At 53.8% G+C, this 21,069-nt stretch overlaps 1 protein-coding gene across 6 annotated transcripts in view; it reads right to left on the bottom strand.

The window, feature by feature from the left end:
• Positions 1–1,127: 1,127 nt before the first annotated feature.
• Positions 1,128–21,069, bottom strand: part of ncoa2 (nuclear receptor coactivator 2) — a 78,234-nt gene continuing 58,292 nt past the window's right edge. For 3 of the 6 annotated variants that reach the window (XM_030348341.1, XM_030348342.1, XM_030348346.1), the window contains 9 exons: positions 20,632–20,808; positions 19,309–19,441; positions 18,026–18,191; positions 13,745–14,056; positions 9,997–10,074; positions 7,441–7,906; positions 6,094–6,271; positions 3,988–4,198; positions 1,128–2,247 (listed from right to left, as the gene is read on the bottom strand). In XM_030348341.1, coding sequence (XP_030204201.1) covers positions 2,236–2,247; positions 3,988–4,198; positions 6,094–6,271; positions 7,441–7,906; positions 9,997–10,074; positions 13,745–14,056; positions 18,026–18,191; positions 19,309–19,441; positions 20,632–20,808 — 1,733 coding nt within the window. In that variant the 3' untranslated portion in view covers positions 1,128–2,235. The remainder of the gene's footprint in view (positions 2,248–3,987; positions 4,199–6,093; positions 6,272–7,440; positions 7,907–9,996; positions 10,075–13,744; positions 14,057–18,025; positions 18,192–19,308; positions 19,442–20,631; positions 20,809–21,069) is intronic. The other 3 variants (XM_030348344.1, XM_030348345.1, XM_030348343.1) reach the window with 3 other exon arrangements.

Raw genomic sequence — 21,069 nt, 5'->3', positions numbered from 1 at the left:
TGAATTTGCTTACGATCTCATGAATAGAGGCCGAACTGAACCCCTCCCTAAGGATTAAGGATGGCATGTCTGGTTGAATACTTTGATAGTAACTGCCTGAGGTCATAAATATGGCTAAGTGTCTGTCAGAACAGGTTCTGTTCCCCGTGCAGCCTTAACTCTGCCCTCGATCGGCCTGAGAGAGAGAGAGAGAGAGAGAGAGACAGAGACAGAGAGAGACAGAGAGAGAGACAGAGAGAGACAGAGAGAGAGAGAGAGAGAGAATAGCCCCCCCCCCCCCCCCCTCTCCCAAGCCAATGCTGCATAATCGCAATAGGAATCAGGCCAGGTGTCTGATGTCTAACTTGGTACAAACTGCAATAAAAATCATGTTTTTTTTTTTAATACTGCATCCAAATAAGGAGGAAAATAAAGAAAGAAAATAATGTCTTTCTTCCGGAAACTGTACAAAAATTACAAAACCAACAAAAAAAGGGAGGAAAAAGGAAAGGAAGAACCCAGAGGATCCTCCAGTAATCGTTATTGCTTGTTTACGTCACACCAGTACAGTTTAGCAGCTTGTATGAAGCGTTCTTTTTTTTAAACTCCAGACAACATAGAAAGCACACTTCTGTTTGTATTTCTGTCTTATTGGATGGCGTGGTGCGTCTCCTGTTCCAGGTTGGGTGTGATCGTCCAACGTTGTCTTTATGTGGTGTTCTATGCTAAAGGCAGAGAAGCAAGCGATTATCTGTACACTGTACACACAGCACTCCCCCTCCCCCGATACCCCCCGCCCAGCCCTGAACCTTAAGCCCCGCCCACCGTCCCAGCTTCCCCCCCCCCCCCCCGTCTGCATCGTACCAGGCCGGGGAACCAGGGCCCCCCCCAAAATAAACGGGGGGGGGGGGGGGGGGAATGAATCGTTAATAAAATTAAAACCAATGCTTCCGTCCGCAGTTCTGACCAAACGGGGGGGGGGGGGGGGACTTCGAACCCGATACAAGCGATAAAATAAATAGGAAAGAAAAACAGAACTAAACAACGTCATTATCGGTATTTACACGCTCTGTTCTCCTTCAGAACCACGGGATTTTGACATCTTTTGTTTTTCCTCTGAACTACAAGACCAAAGAAGAATCCATAAACAAGGTTAATAGGAGAGTCTCTTCAAAAAACAGAAAGAACACAACCACCTTCACGGATAAATGATAAAAAAAGTGCTTCTCTCGCACTTTTCACCACCTTAGAAATATCTGTGTTTTTTTTTTACTTATCTCGTCCTACTAGAATAAAGAATCATCTACAATAATTAAAATCTATACAGAAAAATAAAACTTAATTTAATACACTATAAACCTCTGGACTAAAATTAGTCTAATCATACAAATCAATCATTCCACTCACAATCAATTCTTCTGCAGTGTTTCTCTCTCATTCGCCAAAACCATGTCTTCATTCTACATCTTTATTCTCACTCATCGGGGGGGGGGGGGGGGGGGGGGGGGGTGAAATAGAAAGAAATGAGAGCAGAGAAGGCAGATCTGGCTGAGTGTCTCCGACCAGAACAGTTCGTTAGCTTAGCTTAGCGTAACGCCCAGACTGCCATTTCAGAGGAGCATCGCCCTCTGGGGCTGAGAAATACCTGTTGGGGGGGGGGGGGGGGGGGGGTGCAAGAAGAACGACAGGAAGGAGGGAGAAGGAGAAGCAGTAGCAGTAGCAGAAAGAGGAGCCAGAGCGCAGTGTGGGGTACGTTGTCTTTGAGATGAGATTGTAAATGGCCGCTGTCCACTGAGAGAATACATTCATCTGAGCAGGGGAAGCCCCCGCCCCCCCCCCCCCACCGGAGGGCCGCCTACAGTAAGTCACACCAGGGTGAATGCAGTCGGTGAGGGGCGTGGCACGTCCTAGCAGTTCCATAGGCCCCTCCCACCGTGACAAGCCCCTCCTCCTCCGACTCTGCCCCCCCCCCCCACCGCCGGCCGTATCGTCCCGAGGTCACTCCGGTTGCCCGGGGCAACGTGGTAGGCCGAGCGAGGTGGGGGGGTGGCTGAGGTCAGAGGTCAGGGCGGGCGGGGGGGCGGCGGGGGGCTTGGAGTGAGGTCGTTGGAGGCAGACTGATCCGGGGGCCCCGTCGGGCTCCTGGGGTCCCGTAGTTGTGTGGTTGAGGAGGGAGGGGGCCAGGCCAGGGGGGGGGGGCCGGCGGGGGGGTCCAGGGGGCCAATCACAGAGGAGCAGGCGGAACACTCCCCGAGGTCAACAGTACTTCTAGAGAGAGAGACAGACAGACAGACAGACAGACAGACAGACAGCGTGAGAGACAGACAGACAGACAGACAGACACACACACAGCGTGAGAGAAGACAGAGACACAGATTGGTTTTCCATAAGACAGGTGATTCTGGGCGTCCATCCCTGAACATGTGATGGGACTATTACGTCATGGTTCGCCGAACACACCGAGGGGAACGATCCTCCTCCCTCCAGCGCTGTGACGAGCGCCGCTGAAGCCCGTCCGTCTGCAGCGCCTCACTAATGGCCGATGGGTAAATAATTGAAAAATCTAAGTGCCTATATATTTCTATAAGCAAGCGAGGGGACGATATATCAAGTGACAGATATACTGGTAACGTATACAACGGCAGGAGTGCAGGCGATCAAACAACAGCCTCTTGGTTAAATATTCATGGTGTTTAATTGGAGCTAAAAGCTTTGGACGCGCAGACACGGAACACGACGCTGGCCCCTCGGTCCGCTTCAACTCAAACGTTTGAGGGGATTCTTTGATATTAGATTCCTCGCTGGAGAACGCTCGACCACAATATTAACCTCCAGGTCAACATAGTGTGGCACATCGGGGTGTGCGTCCCCTGTTAAGGAACGTGCACGTTATGTACGACGGGCAGTGCCGATGTGCACATTCTGTGTTTGAGAAGGTACATCGCCGGTCGCCGCTTCAGCGGTGGAGAACATTCAGAACGCTGGGCGACGACGACGGTACGTACCCCTCGCAGAACCAAACACTACTGGTGGAACCGGCCCTGAAACGAACCACAAACAACAGCGTGGCAAGAACGCACGTATGGATGATTAGAGAGACGTACAGCCCACCGGGTACTGTCCATAAACCAACCGGCTGCGTTCTGAAGGGCCCTCCCCGCCCTCGCCCCCTCGCCCTCTCGCCCCCTCGACCCACGCTCCGGGTTCATGGCCAACTCCGCGGGTCGGGAAAGTGACGCGCTAATGAGAGTAAATTATTCAGCAGCAGGCCTGGGGGATAAGTGCAGACACTAATGTTCCTACGAGGAGGACCAGGCTGTGCGGAGCTCCCAAGACGGACCGCTGAGCCCCGGCACAAACAGAGTGGACCCCAGGTTCACTGAGTGGACGCAGAGGGGCCCTCAGGCTGAACACTGGTTATCTGGTTTAACCACTCCACACGAAGGCCCTGACTAGGCAGGTTAAAGGCAGCATGGCCGTTCGTTGTCCCAGGCGGGGGCTTCACGGTGTGGCCCAGGCGGGGGCTTCACGGTGTGGCCCGCTGGGGTCCCAGGCGGGGGCTTCACGGTGTGGCCCAGGCGGGGGCTTCACGGTGTGGCCCGCTGGGGTCCCAGGCGGGGGCTTCACGGTGTGGCCCGCTGGGGTCCCAGGCGGGGGCTTCACGGTGTGGCCCGCTGGGGTCTATTTGGTGGAACCTGAGAGCAGCACTCAGGTCTGACCTCTGGGTCCTAAACCCGCATGTCAAGGTCAGCGGCGGTCCAGGCCGGGCTGAGCGGGAGCAGAAACACCAGGGGGAACATCGGCCTCACTGAACCACGGGGACTCACACTGAGAGGGCGCCGTACCGGTCTCCTTTAACAGCGTCAGTCAGAAGAGTGAACAGAGCCCGTTGGCCTCACCGGGGTGCCCCGTTCAGACACGCCCCTCACCCCAGATGTTACGCAGCGAAACACACAGATAGGCCCCCCGGGTGTGTGTGTGTGTGAGGTGTGTGAGGTGTGTGTGTACCTGCTCCGGCCCCATGGAGGGGATCCCCGTTGGGGGCCCCGAGGCCATGGGCGTGGCGCCCATCTGGCCCATGCTGCTGGTGGGGCCCATGTTGGTCGCCATGGAGACGCTGTTGAGGCCGTTGCTGCTGTACAGGCTGCCGTTGCTCTGCTGGCTGAACTGGGGCGAGGCCTGCTGCTGCTGGGGGGGCTGCTGCTGCTGGGAGAACATGCTGGGGGCGAGAGAGAGAGAATTATAGATAAATACTAGGGCTGTAACGATACGCGTATCAAACCGAAAATCGCGATACTCAAAGCCACGAAACTGTCTCGCGGTGTGAGAAGGCAGAAGCGCGATACGCCCTTTCTAACTCTGCGGTCAAATTGTCCGATTGAAATTTGCTAATAATTTGTCTAGATAATAGTCTGCTGACAGCGCCCCCTCCTATCGATGCCGTAAGTATGCGACTGCAATCCTCCGTGGCTACGGAGGATCGCATTTCTCCACAGCCGTCGAAGTGCTCATATGCGATATGAACGACATTTATCCAGAGGGGGCCTGTGTGATCCTGTCTCTAGTGTTTTGTGTGATTTGACTGGCAGTTTGTCTGCTTATAGGTCGGAATGAAGCAGCCACCGATTATTGACAGGATGGGTACTTTATTCTACCGGACTCGTTCGCTTCTTCACTAGACACACGCGCTACCGCTCGCTCTCCTCGCTCGTCCACTCACTCGCTGACGTCACTCACACACGCATACGCACATTGCCATTCTGGCGCACACACATATGCTACTCGTAACGCCTCGTTATTGCGACGTTCATGACCTTCAGGTTTTTCTCCATCTATTGAAAGTTAGGCTATTAAACATGTTGCATTCTATACGGCCTGATTATGTCATTATTTAAGCTACATAGCCTAATAAGTAGTGCTAATAAGGATATTTGACTAAACCAACCAAACAGTTGAAAAAAGCATCCTCCCACACGTTATTTCTTTATTCATTTAGCTATACTTTAATAGTATTCTTTCTGTTCAAATCTGTTCAGTGTTCCAAATTATTTGTTATTAAATGTTACATTAAGTTAATTGGTATATAAGTGTTGTTTAAATAAAATGCTTTTTAAATTTCAAAAAATCGTGGGATGTATCGAACCGTGGGTCAAAAATCGTGATACAAACCGAATCGTGAGTTTGTGTATCGTTACAGCCCTAATAAATACATACCTAGACACACACAAAATGAGAGAGACACAATTCAGGGATTCCCACCACTATCCTCGGGTCGGGCCGGGCCTTTGATCGAGCGTTTTTATTTTATCATTGGCCTAATCTGAGAAGAAATCGATGCCATAAACAGAAATATAATAGGCCTTTATTACACAGGTCTTCTCAATGCCGTGGAACGCTCCGTTCATTTTGGTAGTAGTCCGGTGACTTGTTAACCCCAGAGTCTTCTGTTGCTAAGCGACGTCACCGTCTTTGCGGACAATTTATAATTATTGCTCTGCTGATCAACACTACGAATGCTGGTAACGAATAAATTGTAAAAAGGCACACCATGTGAAGTTATTTTTTTAGTTTTGGCAAGTAGCCGTGTGATAAGCGGGATAATGTGTAGAACGTCGCCGGTCATTATCGAAAATAAGCCCCTTCAGGGCGAAGCAAGACGCCTCCGCTGTGTCCTGTGCGCCGTGTCCTGTCTGGCCGGGCTCGGACAGAACGTGCTCCGTTCTAGTGACCACGGCGCCGTCCTAGTGACCACGGCGGAGCGGCGTCGTCATGGTGACCACGGCGCCGTCCTAGTGACCACGGCGGAGCGGCGTCGTCATGGTGACCACGGCGGCGTCCTAGTGACCACGGCGTCGTCCTAGTGACCACGGCGCCGTCCTAGTGACCACGGCGGAGCGGCGTCGTCATGGTGACCACGGCGGCGTCCTAGTGACCACGGCGCCGTCCTAGTGACCACGGCGGAGCGGCGTCGTCATGGTGACCACGGCGGCGTCCTAGTGACCACGGCGGAGCGGCGTCGTCCTAGTGACCACGGCGGAGCGGCGTCGTCCTAGTGACCACGGCGGAGCGGCGTCGTCATGGTGACCACGGCGGAGCGGCAGCCGCTGAGCCCACCTGCTGCCCGCCATGTTGCCCTGCGGCCAGCCGTTCATGTCGGGGGAGCCCTGGAAGGCGGCGCCGGCCTGGCCCTGCTGCATCATGGGAGACTGGGCGTGGCTCATGCGGGGCGAGAGCATGGGGCTCTGGGCCGCCCCGGGACCGCCGAACCCCCCGTCCGCCTGCTGGCTCATACCTGCGGCCGGAGGAAAAAACAAACGCACCCGTTTACAACGTCCTGGAGCGCTACGCCGCCACGCGGACATCAACACATCAGAGGCACCACGCACACACACACACACACACACACGCATGAGCACATGCCACGGGGGGGGGAGGCCTCCAGGAGGGGTTAGTAGGAGGAGGGAGGGGGGGGGGCGGGTTAATAACGGCAAGCAGCAACGGAACGGTGTCTCCATGCATGTTAAGGTGGGGGGGGGGGGGGGACAGAGAGGGAGGGGGAGGGAGAAAGAGAGAGAGAGAGAGAGAGAGAGAGAGAGAGAGAGAGAGAGAGAGAGAGAGAGAGAGAGAGATAGGGAGGGAGAGATAGGGAGGGAGGGAGGGAGGGAGAGAGAGGGGGAGAGAGGGAGGGAGAGAGAGAGAGAGAGAGAGAGAGGGAGAGAGGGAGGGAGGGAGAGAGAGAGAGAGAGGGAGAGAGGGAGGGAGGGAGAGAGGGAGAGGGGAGAGAGGGAGAGAGGGAGAGATAGGGAGAGAGGGAGGGAGAGGGGAGAGGGGGAGAGAGGGAGGGAGGCGTGGGTAGAGTGGGAGACGGGGCCCTCTAGTGGCGGCTGGGGGAACTGTCTGTCAGGGTGATCTCTATCAGATTAGTGGACTGAGGGATCAATCCCAACACATGGTGCCCACCCCAGTGGGACGGTATTATGGCGCCGCGTTATCCGATTATCCCCGATTACACAGCCCCTGTCGAAGGGGGGGGGGCCTTTGTGAGGGAGGCTGCTGCTGGAGGAGATCCCCATCATAGCGCAGGGGAGGCCCAGTAGGAGCCTCTCCCCTCCAACAGAGGGAGAGGAGCCTGCTCTGGGACAGGGCGCTGGCGCCCACTAGTGGCCAAGAGTGGAAGGGCAGCGATCAGCTCCTACGGTCTGAAGGGCTTCAGGGTTGGATTGTGTTGAATCGGGCGTTACTGTGATTGGACCGAATCAGGGGGCTAGAGGAGTGTCTTCTGATGGGCCGGATGACGCCTAGGCTTCTACTAAACACAAAAGCACATGATGCTGTGTGACTGGGGACACAGACCGACCAATGACCCGCCAACATACACTCTCACTCACACACACACACACACACGGGTAGGGGAGGGAGGGGGGAGGGGGGAGGCGGAGGTGGGGGGTGGGGGGGCAGTACCTGAGTTGGGGAACTGAAAGGCACTGTGCTGCATTTGGGGGGTGAGTACCGCCCCGTACTGTCCGCCCATCATCATCTGGGAGGAGGAGGAGGAGGAAGAGGAGGAGGAGCCATGCATGTGGAGCTGGGGGTTGGGGGGGAGAGAGGGCAGGCCGGGCGAGAGAGGGGAGGAGAAGGGGCTGGTGGGGGGGGGCGGAGAGGCCAGGCCTGTACTGGTACCGTAGCTGGGCGGGTAGGGGAACTGCTGGGGGTTGCCCTGGGGGATCCGGGGGTTGCCCATGCCCCCGGCCGCGGCGGCAGCGGCGGCGTTGGCGGCCATGTTGGGCGGCAGGCTAAGGCCCTGTGCGCGCATGGCGATGCTGCGCTGCTGCTGCACCTGCTGCGCCTGCTGCACCTGCCGCTGCCGCAGGTGGTTGCTGAGCAACTCCCGCTGCCGCTGGGCCAACATCTGGGCGTTGATGGTCCCCTGGAAGGAGGGAGGAGGGGTTAGGACACAGACTGTAGCTCTATAGAGCAGCCGGTAGCTCTATAGAGCAGACGGTAGGTCTATAGAGTAGACGGTAGGTCTGTAGAGCTACCGTCTGCTCTATAGAGCAGAGTGTAGCTCTATAGAGCAGACTGTAGCTCTATAGAGCAGACGGTAGCTCTATAGACCTACCTTCTGCTCTATAGAGCAGAAGGTAGGTCTATAGAGCAGACGGTAGGTCTATAGAGCAGACGGTAGGTCTACAGACCTACCGTCTACTCTATAGACCTACCGTCTGCTCTATAGACCTACCGTCTGCTCTATAGAGCAGAGTGTTGCTCTATAGAGCAGACTGTAGCTCTATAGAGCAGACTGTAGCTCTATAGAGCAGCCGGTAGCTCTATAGAGCAGACGGTAGGTCTATAGAGTAGACGGTAGGTCTGTAGAGCTACCGTCTGCTCTATAGAGCAGAGTGTAGCTCTATAGAGAAGACGGTAGCTCTATAGAGCAGACGGTAGCTCTATAGACCTACCGTCTGCTCTATAGAGCAGAGTGTAGCTCTATAGAGAAGACGGTAGCTCTATAGAGCAGACGGTAGTTCTGTAGAGTAGACGGTAGGTCTGTAGAGCAGACTGTAGCTCTATAGAGCAGACGGTAGCTCTATAGACCAACCTTCTGCTCTATAGAGCAGACGGTAGGTCTATAGAGCAGACGGTAGGTCTATAGAGCAGACGGTAGGTCTGTAGAGCAGACAGTAGCTCTATAGAGCAGACGGTAGGTCTGTAGAGCAGACGGTAGGTCTGTAGAGCAGACGGTAGCTTTACAGAGTAGACGTAGCTCTACAGAGTAGACTGTAGGTCTACAGAGCAGACTGTAGCTCTACAGAGCAGACTGTAGTTCTGTAGAGTAGACGGTAGGTCTGTAGAGCAGACTGTAGCTCTATAGAGCAGACGGTAGCTCTATAGACCTACCTTCTCCTCTATAGAGCAGACGGTAGGTCTATAGAGCAGACGGTAGGTCTGTAGAGCAGACGGTAGGTCTGTAGAGCAGACGGTAGCTCTACAGAGCAGACGGTAGCTCTACAGAGCAGACGGTAGGTCTACAGAGCAGACGGTAGCTCTACAGAGCAGACGGTAGCTCTACAGAGCAGACGGTAGCTCTACAGAGCAGACGGTAGCTCTACAGAGCAGACGGTAGGTCTATAGAGCAGACGGTAGCTCTACAGAGCAGACTGTAGCTCTATAGAGCGTCTACCTTCTCCTTAATGACGCCTGTCATTCACTCTTGGTTATATTGGATAAAATCACCTGCTAAATGCTAAATGAACATTGAACAGTCCAAGGGTGTTTCATTGATTAATGGGCCTCTTGCCAGAGTGGAGGTCGTGCACTAGACCAAAACAAGATGGCTGTCAGGCCCATTCCCGCGCCTGTCCCTTAAGGCAGAGCGGGATGGAAAAACGTCTATTCTCACGATCCTTGATACGTCTTAAAGTTGTGTTCCTTTCTCTCACCCGTTTCAGACCTCATAGTTGTTCAATTGAAGGGCACATGATACAAAACCATTCAAACACAATAAACGACAATATTTTATTATTGCCCAGCCCTAGTCTATCTCAATTAAACCAAATCAAATAAACTTTACTATCCAAATGGGGGATGGACTGGAACACATAACATACATACATTTATACATTATATAGGATCCATGACTACACTGCCTTGTTCTTAGACCCGAAAAACACGATGAAGATAAAAGCTGAACCAGTGGGGAGGGTCACAAGGAGAGAATCTGATTGGTGGAGATCAGATAGTGGTTCTCTCTGGGGCAGGCAGCGCTGCTCCAAGTATGCTGTTCACGCTTCGACTTAATGCAAGGCCTCGCCTGACGCTTCGGAACACCAAATAACGTGCATTCTACATGTACCTTATTCTTTTATGATCGACACATTGATAAACAATCCTATAATGTGACCTTAAACGTGGATGAACCAAGAGGAGCAGTAACTGGTCTGGGAGGAGCGGCTCACTGGGATACCTAGCCGCATGTGAGCGGTCTGACCAGAGGCGACAGGGGGGGGGGTAACGCACCTGGTTGGGAGCGCTGGCTCTGAGAGGTAGGTTGACGTTGGACACGCCGCTCATCTGATTCATCATCGGTTGGCGGTTCTGTTAGGGAGCAGACAGAGGACACAGGTTAGAAGTTCTTCTCTAAGTCAGAGCAGCGTTGGGATCGTTTCTGTCCAGCCCCGGCCTATCGAATGGAATACGGCAAATATTGTTCAACAAAACCTTGATTGACAATGACGTGCTGAGCTGTGAGGGCACGTAGTGTTCCACTCCCAACCCAAAGCTACTGGGTTCAATCCCCAGTGACCGCAGCCAGCCTCGCTTTATAGAGCAAGACGTCTACCAGCTCCTTAATGACATGCATCTAGTTCACTACAAGTAACACTGGAGCACAGCGCCTGCTAAATGACTTAATGTTGAGGGTCCCAGGATTGGGTGTCACGGCAACAATAAAGAAATCTGTAATATACAGAAAATGGTGAGAAACAATGAAGACACGACTGCTCAGTTCGTCATCCAAGTTGCGTCGCTATACAAATTCACAAATAAGATAAACATTTCTGTGAGTGTCTCTTGTTCAGTCTTCAACTGTTTAAGTGCATCAAATATTAACTACATCGTACATCCTATTCTAATTCACATTCATGTTATAGCTTGTGTACATTCAATATTCTCCATTAGTCCACTTAACTCTACTTGAGCAACGTACTCATTTACATTCACCTGTTTAAGTGAGTTAAAGCATCAATAATAATAATATACATTTAGACATTTACATTTAGGGCATTTAGCAGACATTTTTATCCAAAGCGACTTACAATAAGTACATTTGTCATAAGAAGTGCATCAATATATCGCTGTCGGTACAGAAAGGATGTTCATAGAACCAAGTGCAAGTACAACAATCGCTAGGCTAACCAATTCCCCGTGTTACAGCAATGATAGCAGCTACTGCAGTTGCTACACAGTTAAGTGCTATAGTACAATACAATACAACACAATACAATACAATACAGTGTACAATGGTGGCCAGAAGGGGGAGGGTGGCTATGCAGTGTCGAGGTGGACTCTGAACAGGTGAGTCTTGAGTCCTTTTCGGAAGATAGTGAGCGACTCTGCGGTCCTGAGAGCGGCAGGGAGCTCGTTCCACCACTGAGGTCCCAGAACCGAGAAAAGTTGTGACTTTGCCGAGCGGCCTTTGCTAGCTGTTAGCGATGGCGGTACCAGACGTCCAGCTGAGGTAGTTGAGCGGAGGGATCGAGCTGGGGGGTGTGGTTTAGCAATGCTTGGAGGTAGGCAGGGGCAGTTCCATCGACTGCCTTGTATGCCAGTACCATCGTCTTAAATTTGATGCGAGCTACGACAGGGAGCCAGTGGAGGTCCCGGAAGAGGGGAGTCACATGGGAGAACTTCGGTAGGTTGAACACGAGGCGCGCTACCGCATTCTGGATGCGCTGCAAAGGTTTAATCGCAGAGGCAGGAAGTCCAATATAGTGCAATAAACATCATTAATCCACTGTACTTGAATGCAACATGTAGTTGGCAATTATTCTAGATTCACACACAATTAAATAAAACCAAAGTATTACTCAGAGAAAGCTAAACGTTTTCAATACAAAGTAAACCAAGTTGTGACTCTGGATGTAACAGTAACATTTTTATCTTTAAACCGTATGCATTAATATAAACATTCTTTCAAGCTTGTAAATCTGTAACCATGAACCTTTAACATTTACTCATATTCCCATTTGAACTGTAGTGTACAGGAGACCACAAATAAAACTAACATTGTGCAAAGTGCTGACAAAAACCCTTAAATTGCGCGAAAAATAAACCTACAAACGGCGGGACCTGCCGTTTCTCGCCATTCCGGTATTTACCCTTTTAAAGTCTCGCTAGTTCGCTAGAAACACAACAAAACATGACCCGAACTTCTTCATCAGTTATACATATAAAGCAAGGCTTTAGAAGGTTGACATTTTTATAGTTTGAATCAACTACTGACCTGTAATATACAGAAAATGGTGAGAAACAATGAAGACTCGACTGCTCAGTTCGTCAACCAAGTTGCGTCTGACGCCCCTCGTGCCCACTGCACCGTCAATCAAAGGACTCAGAAGGCGTGGCTGACGAATGGGGGAGGTTTCCAGGGTCGTCAGAGCCCGAGTAGTGTCACAGTGCTTAAATTTGCATACGTGATCTGATTGAATGACGGATCCGTCGCTGCCGGAAAAGTTGAAAAATGTTCAACTTTTTGACGGAGCCTTCAGCGCACGTATCCACAATGCATTCCGCATCCGTCCCCATTCAAAGTCAATGGGGATCAGTCAACGGACGGAGGTAGTGGGCACGACCCTACATGCCCACTACCTCCGTCAGTCAACGGACGTGGGAAGGCGTGGCTGACTGATGGGGGAGTAGTCTTTGCAGAGGCATCCGTCAGCCAATCAAATCGCTTTTGCCGGGTTCTTCCCGCTTCTTCCTGCTTGTTGCGAGGCAAGATTGCCCGATTTCCCCGAGTCGCGTCACAGTGCTTAAATTTGCATACGTGATCTGATTGGATGACGGATCCGTCGCTGCCGAAAAAGTTGAAAAATGTTCAACTTCTTGACGGAGCCGAAGGCTCCAACGGAACGGACGGATCCACAATGCATTGCGCGTCCGTCCCCATTCAAAGTCAATGGGGATTAGTCAACGGACGGAGGTAGTGGGCACGGCGCGTGAGGACGCGGGCGGAAGTGCTCCCATCTGACGACAACCCGGAACGCAACTGATTAAGTGTCAACAGTTCCACCTGGGTGCTGCTTAGATTTGAAGTTCCTCTCAACACTAATTATGAGGAATAAATGAATGTACTGGTCTCATACATTTATAAAAATCGTTGCAAGCCCATAAATTCAGAGAAAATTACCTTTTGTTAATATAAATAAAAGAATCAGTTTTGAGAGTACCACATTAACATAAAACAGGCTGAGGATTTCTCCTGAATGAATGCCCTCAATGGCCTGCAGGTGGCGCATGGACACACACATCCCCAGCTATTTCTCATAACCTATGGATCCTCTGCCAAAATGTCAAGCCTAAGGCTAATTACACAACTAACATCTGTGTGCACAATCCCATCTCTATTGATCCCCCCCCCTCACCCTTAAGCAGAGTGGTGGCATCCCAGAGCGAGTACACAGGATCAATGGACAACATCGCCTCCAGCTGGGCACAGCCTAGCAAAACCTGCTGCAGATCTCTCTCTCTCTGTGTGTGTGTGTGTGTGTGTGTGTGTGTGTGTGTGTGTGTGTGTGTGTGTGTGTGTGTGTGTGTGTGTGTGTGTGTGTGTGTGTGTGTGTGTGTGTGTTGGTGTGTGTTGGTGTGTGTGTGTGTGTCCGTGAGGGAGTGAGTAGTGAGTGAGTGAGTGGGTGAGTGAGTGGGTGAGTGGGTGAGTGGGTGGGTGGGTGAGTGGGTGGGTGAGTGGGTGGGTGAGTGGGTGAGTGGGTGGGTGGGTGAGTGGGTGGGTGGGTGAGTGGGTGAGTGGGTGAGTGGGTGGGTGGGTGAGTGGGTGAGTGGGTGGGTGAGTGGGTGGGTGGGTGGGTGGGTGAGTGGGTGAGTGGGTGAGTGGGTGGGTGGGTGAGTGGGTGAGTGGGTGGGTGAGTGGGTGAGTGGGTGGGTGGGTGGGTGGGTGGGTGAGTGGGTGAGTGGGTGAGTGGGTGTGTGGGTGGGTGGGTGAGTGGGGGGGTGAGTGGGGGGGTGAGTGGGTGAGTGGGGGGGTGAGTACCTGCTGGGACTGCAGCCGGTGCTGGAGCTGTAGCCTCAGGGTGTTGGGCTGGGGGGGGCCCCCCCCCGCGGGCCTCAGGCCGGGCCGCGTCTGCATCCTCAGCATGGGGTAGCCGGGCCGCGGCCCCATGGGGCCCCCCCCCATGGACCCCCCCATGGGGTGGAAGGACGGCTCCTGCATGGGCGCCCCGGCGTAGCCCCTCTGGCCCATGTGGGGGGGCGGGGCAAACTGCTGCCCGTACATGGGCGGCTTCTGGTCCAGCAGCATGGAGGGGTCCTGCTGGGAGAACTGGTCCTGGTCCACCGCCTGGCCCTGGGGGGGGGGGCACATGGTGAGGTGTATTCTATATAAATGGTACAGTCCAGCTACATGGTGAGGTGCATTCTATATAAATGGTACAGTCCAGCTACATGGTGAGGTGTATTCTATATAAATGGTACAGTCTAACTACATGGTGAGGTGTATTCTATATAAATGGTACAGTCTAACTACATGGTGAGGTGTATTCTATATAAATGGTACAGTCTAACTACATGGTGAGGTGCATTCTATATAAATGGTACAGTCTAACTACATGGTGAGGTGTATTCTATATAAATGGTACAGTCTAACTACATGGTGAGGTGTATTCTATATAAATGGTACAGTCTAACTACATGGTGAGGTGTATTCTATATAAATGGTACAGTCCAGCTACATGGTGAGGTGTATTCTATATAAATGGTACAGTCTAACTACATGGTGAGGTGTATTCTATATAAATGGTACAGTCCAGCTACATGGTGAGGTGTATTGTATATAAATGGTACAGTCTAACTACATGGTGAGGTGTATTCTATATAAATGGTACAGTCCAGCTACATGGTGAGGTGTATTCTATATAAATGGTACAGTCTAACTACATGGTGAGGTGTATTGTATATAAATGGTACAGTCCAGCTACATGGTGAGGTGTATTCTATATAAATGGTACAGTCTAACTACATGGTGAGGTGTATTCTGTATAAATGGTACAGTCTAACTACATGGTGAGGTGTATTCTGTATAAATGGTACAGTCTAACTACATGGTGAGGTGTATTCTATATAAATGGTACAGTCTAACTACATGGTGAGGTGTATTCTATATAAATGGTACAGTCTAACTACATGGTGAGGTGTATTCTGTATAAATGGTACAGTCTAACTACATGGTGAGGTGTATTCTATATAAATGGTACAGTCTAACTACATGGTGAGGTGTATTCTGTATAAATGGTACAGTCTAACTACATGGTGAGGTGTATTCTATATAAATGTTACAGTCTAACTACATGGTGAGGTGTATTCTGTATAAATGGTACAGTCTAACTACATGGTGAGGTGTATTCTATATAAATGGTACAGTCTAACTACATGGTGAGGTGTATTCTATATAAATGGTACAGTCTAACTACATGGTGAAGTGTATTCTGTATAAATGGTACAGTCTAACTACATGGTGAGGTGTATTCTATATAAATGGTACAGTCTAACTACATGGTGAGGTGTATTCTATATAAATGGTACAGTCTAACTACATGGTGAGGTGTATTCTATATAAATGGTACAGTCTAACTACATGGTGAGGTGTATTCTATATAAATGGTACAGTCCAGCTACATGGTGAGGTGCATTCTACATAAATGGTACAGTCTAACTACATGGTGAGGTGTATTCTATATAAATGGTACAGTCTAACGACATGGTGAGGTGTATTCTATATAAATGGTACAGTCTAACTACATGGTGAGGTGTATTCTATATAAATGGTACAGTCTAACTACATGGTGAGGTGTATTCTATATAAATGGTACAGTCTAACTACATGGTGAGGTGTATTCTATATAAATGGTACAGTCTAACTACATGGTGAGGTGTATTCTATATAAATGGTACAGTCTAACTACATGGTGAGGTGTATTGTATATAAATGGTACAGTCTAACTACATGGTGAGGTGTATTCTATATAAATGGTACAGTCTAACTACATGGTGAGGTGTATTGTATATAAATGGTACAGTCTAACTACATGGTGAGGTGTATTCTATATAAATGGTACAGTCTAACTACATGGTGAGGTGTATTCTATATAAATGGTACAGTCCAGCTACATGGTGAGGTGTATTCTATATAAATGGTACAGTCTAACTACATGGTGAGGTGTATTGTATATAAATGGTACAGTCTAACTACATGGTGAGGTGTATTCTATATAAATGGTACAGTCCAGCTACATGGTGAGGTGTATTCTATATAAATGGTACAGTCTAACTACATGGTGAGGTGTATTCTATATAAATGGTACAGTCCAGCTACATGGTGAGGTGTATTCTATATAAATGGTACAGTCTAACTACATGGTGAGGTGTATTCTATATAAATGGTACAGTCTAACTACATGGTGAGGTGTATTCTATAGAAATGGTACAGTCTAACTACATGGTGAGGTGTATTCTGTATAAATGGTACAGTCTAACTACATGGTGAGGTGTATTGTATATAAATGGTACAGTCTAACTACATGGTGAGGTGTATTCTATATAAATGGTACAGTCCAGCTACATGGTGAGGTGTATTCTATATAAATGGTACAGTCTAACTACATGGTGAGGTGTATTCTATATAAATGGTACAGTCCAGCTACATGGTGAGGTGTATTCTATATAAATGGTACAGTCTAACTACATGGTGAGGTGTATTCTATATAAATGGTACAGTCTAACTACATGGTGAGGTGTATTCTATAGAAATGGTACAGTCTAACTACATGGTGAGGTGTATTCTGTATAAATGGTACAGTCTAACTACATGGTGAGGTGTATTCTATATAAATGGTACAGTCTAACTACATGGTGAGGTGTATTCTATATAAATGGTACAGTCCAGCTACATGGTGAGGTGTATTCTATATAAATGGTACAGTCCAGCTACATGGTGAGCTCCATGCTGTTAACATGGGAAGGTGCGCTCTACTGAGGAGACCGGCCCCCTCAGCTGGTCTGGTAGGGGGGGGGGGGGGGCCGGTACTAGAGGGGGTCTGGGGGGGGTCTGGTACTAGAGGGGTGCCGGGGGGTCTGGTAGGGGGGGGGGGGGGGGGGGGGGGGGTCTGGTACTAGAGGGGTGCTGGGGGGGTCTGGTACTAGAGGGGTGCTGGGGGGGCTGGTAGTAGGGGGGGGGGCTGGTAGTAGGGGGGGGGCTGGTAGTAGAGGGGGGGCTGGTAGTAGAGGGGGGGGGGGTCTGGTAGTAGGGGGGGGGGTCTGTTAGTAGAGGGGGGGGGGTCTGTTAGTAGAGGGGGGGGGGGTCTGGTAGTGGGGGGGGGGGGGGGGTCTGGTAGTGGGGGGGGGGTCTGGTAGTGGTGGGGGGGTCTGGTAGTGGTGGGGGGGTCTGGTAGTGGGGGGGGGGTCTGGTAGTGGGGGGGGGGGGGGGGTCTGGTAGTGGGGGGGGGGTCTGGTAGTGGGGGGGGGGGGGGTCTGGTAGTGGTGGGGGGGTCTGGTAGTGGCGGGGGGGTCTGGTAGTGGTGGGGAGGTCTGGTAGTGGGGGGGGGGGGGTCTGGGAGGGGGGGGGTCTGGTAGTGGGGGGGGGGTCTGGTAGTGGTGGGGGGGTCTGGTAGTGGGAGGGGGGGTCTGGTAGGGGGGGGGGTCTGGTAGTGGTGGGGGGGTCTGGTAGTGGGGGGGTCTGGTAGTGGGGGGGGGGGTCTGGTAGTGGTGGGGGGTCTGGTAGTGGGGGGGTCTGGTAGTGGGGGGGGGTCTGGTAGTGGGGGGGGGGGTCTGGTAGTGGTGGGGGGGTCTGGTAGTGGGGGGGTCTGGTAGTGGGGGGGTCTGGTAGTGGGGGGGGGTCTGGTAGTGGTGGGGGGGTCTGGTAGTGGGGGGCGGGGCTGGTAGGGGGGGGGTCTGGTAGTGGGGGGGGGGGTCTGGTAGTGGTGGGGGGGTCTGGTAGTGGGGGGGTCTGGTAGTGGTGGGGGGGTCTGGTAGTGGGGGGGTCTGGTAGTGGGGGGGGGTCTGGTAGTGGTGGGGGGGTCTGGTAGTGGGGGGCGGGGCTGGTAGGGGGGGGGTCTGGTAGTGGGGGGGGGGGTCTGGTAGTGGTGGGGGGGTCTGGTAGTGGGGGGGGGGGTCTGGTAGTGGGGGGGGGGTCTGGTAGTGGTGGGGGGGTCTGGTAGTGGGGGGCGGGGCTGGTAGGGGGGGGGTCTGGTAGTGGTGGGGGGGTCTGGTAGTGGGGGGGGGGTCTGGTAGGGGGGCGGGGCTGGTAGGGGGGGGGTCTCACCTGGCCTACCAGAGCAGGGATCCCCAGGGCGCGGTCGATCTCCTCCAGCCCGTCGAAGTCCTTGAGCACGGTGTAGAGCTGGGACAGCAGCGCGCCCTCGTCCGCCGCCGCCCCGTCCCCGGGGCCCCCGCCGCACAGCTCGTCCTGGGGGCCCGGGTACACCGACCTGGGGGGGGGGGGGGGGCAGGGGGTAAGAGAACGGTGGTACTGCCGTGGTACAGCCAGACGATAGCGCCGCTGCTCTTAGTGAACACAGAGGGTCCAGACTGAGTGGATGACCCCCAGCGTCCTCCACTACACTGCTGAGGGGCGGAGCCAGGAGGAGGAGCCTCCGGTGGGACGGGGGGGCGGCGTCTAGGAGGAGGAGCCTCCGGTGGGACGGGGAGGCGGCGTCTAGGAGGAGGAGCCTCCGGTGGGACGGGGAGGCGGCGTCTAGGAGGAGGAGCCTCCGGTGGGACGGGGAGGCGGCGTCTAGGAGGAGGAGCCCCCGGTGGGACGGGGGGGCGGAGCCCGGAGGAGGAGCCCCCGGTGGGACGGGGGGGCGGCGTCTAGGAGGAGGAGCCCCCGGTGGGACAGGGGGGCGGCGTCTAGGAGGAGGAGCCCCTGGGTCGGGGGGACGTCGTCCCCGTTCTGGGGGGTCAGGGGGGGGCCGTACCTGTTCTGGGGTCGGGGGGGGCCGTACCTGTTCTGGGGGGTCGGGGGGGGGGCCGTACCTGTTCTGGGGGGTCGGGGGGGGGGGGCGTACCTGTTCTGGGGTCGGGGGGGGCCGTACCTGTTCTGGGGTCGGGGGGGGCCGTACCTGTTCTGGGGTCGGGGGGACGGCGTACCTGTTCTGGGGTCGGGGGGGCCGTACCTGTTCTGGGGGGTCGGCCGTACCTGTTCTGGGGGGTCGGGGGGGGGGCGTACCTGTTCTGGGGTCGGGGGGGGCCGTACCTGTTCTGGGGGGTCGGGGGGGGGCCGTACCTGTTCTGGGGGGTCGGGGGGGGCCGTACCTGTTCTGGGGGGTCGGGGGGACGGCGTACCTGTTCTGGGGTCGGGGGGGGCCGTACCTGTTCTGGGGGGTCGGGGGGGGCCGTACCTGTTCTGGGGGGTCGGGGGGGGCCGTACCTGTTCTGGGGGGTCGGGGGGACGGCGTACCTGTTCTGGGGTCGGGGGGGGCCGTACCTGTTCTGGGGGGTCGGGGGGGGCCGTACCTGTTCTGGGGGGTCGGGGGGACGGCCGTACCTGTTCTGGGGGGTCGGGGGGACGGCGTACCTGTTCTGGGGTCGGGGGGGGGGCCGTACCTGTTCTGGTTGACGAAGGCCGTCTGGTCGATGGGCATCATGCTGTCAGGCCACGGAGCCGTCTGATTGGGCGGCGCCTGCTGCTGGGAGAACTGGTGCCCGGCCATGCCGATGTCCATCCCTGGCTGAGCTGCTGGGAGGAGACGAGGGCGGGGTTAGGGTTACCGTGGAAACAGGCCTCCGGGCGCTGCCTGGAGTCAAGGCGTTCCCCCTCGTGTCTAAGATCTCCGTGGACGTCTGAGGAGTGTGATGAGGCAGGCACGGCCAGGGTTAGGCTAACCCTAACCCTGGCTCTGGGTTAGGGTTAGGGTTAGCCTAGTCTGGCTGAACGGAAGTGGACAGCGTCTATTGCCTAGCGTCGGATTTCACCGCTACTCCTCCCCTTCCGGTTGCTGGCATTTCCCCCCGGCACTATTCTGCATGGACACCGCTGCTGCTTCCCGGGCTTAGCCCCGCCCTAGACGATTGTGATTGGTTTAAAGAAATAAAAACAGGCCCAGTTTCCCCACGGATAGACGGCTCGAGGTAGCGTGATTCCAGACCATTCTACTTGCTGTAGTTTGGCCTGGCTTTGCGAGACTAGGGTTAGCCTAACCCTAACCCAGAGCCAGGGTTAGGGTTAGGGTTAGCCTAACCCTAACCCTGGCTCTTGGTTAGGCTAACCCTGGCTCTGGGTTAGGCTAACCCTAACCCTAACCCAGAGCCAGGGTTAGGGTTAGCCTAACCCAGAGCCAGGGTTAGGGTTAGGGTGAGCCTAACCCAGAGCCAGGGTTAGGGTTAGCCTAACCCAGAGCCAGGGTCAGGGTTAGGGTTAGCCTAACCCAGAGCCAGGGTTAGGGTTAGGGTGAGCCTAACCCAGAGCCAGGGTTAGGGTTAGCCTAACCCAGAGCCAGGGTCAGGGTTAGGGTTAGCCTAACCCAGAGCCAGGGTTAGCCTAACCCAGAGCCAGGGTTAGGGTTAGCCTAACCCTAACCCTGGCTCTGGGTTAGGCTAACCCTGGCTCTGGGTTAGGCTAACCCTAACCCTAACCCTGGCTCTGGGTTAGGCTAACCCTAACCCAGAGCCAGGGTTAGGGTTAGGGTGAGCCTAACCCAGAGCAGCTCCAGAGGTTCTGGGCCCCCCTTGGCCAGCAGGGGGTTCCAGATGGAGCTGTGCTTTGAGGCAATAACTCTTAATGATTTTAAAGGCTCAGTTTGTAGCAGTCCCCGTTCAATGTTATCTAGCAGGGGGGGGGGGATCTCCCTGATGGTATCTAGGGGGGGCTCCTCGGGTTCCTTGGTTCCCGAGGAGCCAGCGCCCCCCTCCCTGGCTTGGTGCTCTCACCGTTGGCCATCATGGTGGACTGATGCATCAGCCGGGGCCCCGGCTGGCTGTTGGGCCTCATGGGGGCGGCGCTGGGCCCCAGACGCCCCGCGGCGCCGGGGGGAGGGGCCGACGCAGAGCCAATCCAACCCTCTGGCTGCTGCATGCCCGGCCGCGGACCGCCAGGACCGATGAGCCCTGGACACACACACACACACACACACACACACACACACACACACACACACACACACACACACACACACACACACACACACACACACACACACACACACACACACACGTGTTGAAGGCAGATCATATGCAACGAGCAGCAGAGTGTGTAGGGACTGTGTTGACAGCTGGGGAGCCTTTCTTCCTGGAACAGGAAGTGAGTCACTGGGCCTCGGTTGGCGACAACAGGGGAGAGAATGTGTTTAAATGAGAGGGAAAGATTCA

The sequence above is a fragment of the Gadus morhua genome, chromosome 23 (genome assembly GCF_902167405.1).
Source record: "Gadus morhua chromosome 23, gadMor3.0, whole genome shotgun sequence".
NCBI lineage: Eukaryota > Metazoa > Chordata > Actinopteri > Gadiformes > Gadidae > Gadus > Gadus morhua.
This window is presented reverse-complemented; position numbering and strand designations above follow the sequence as displayed.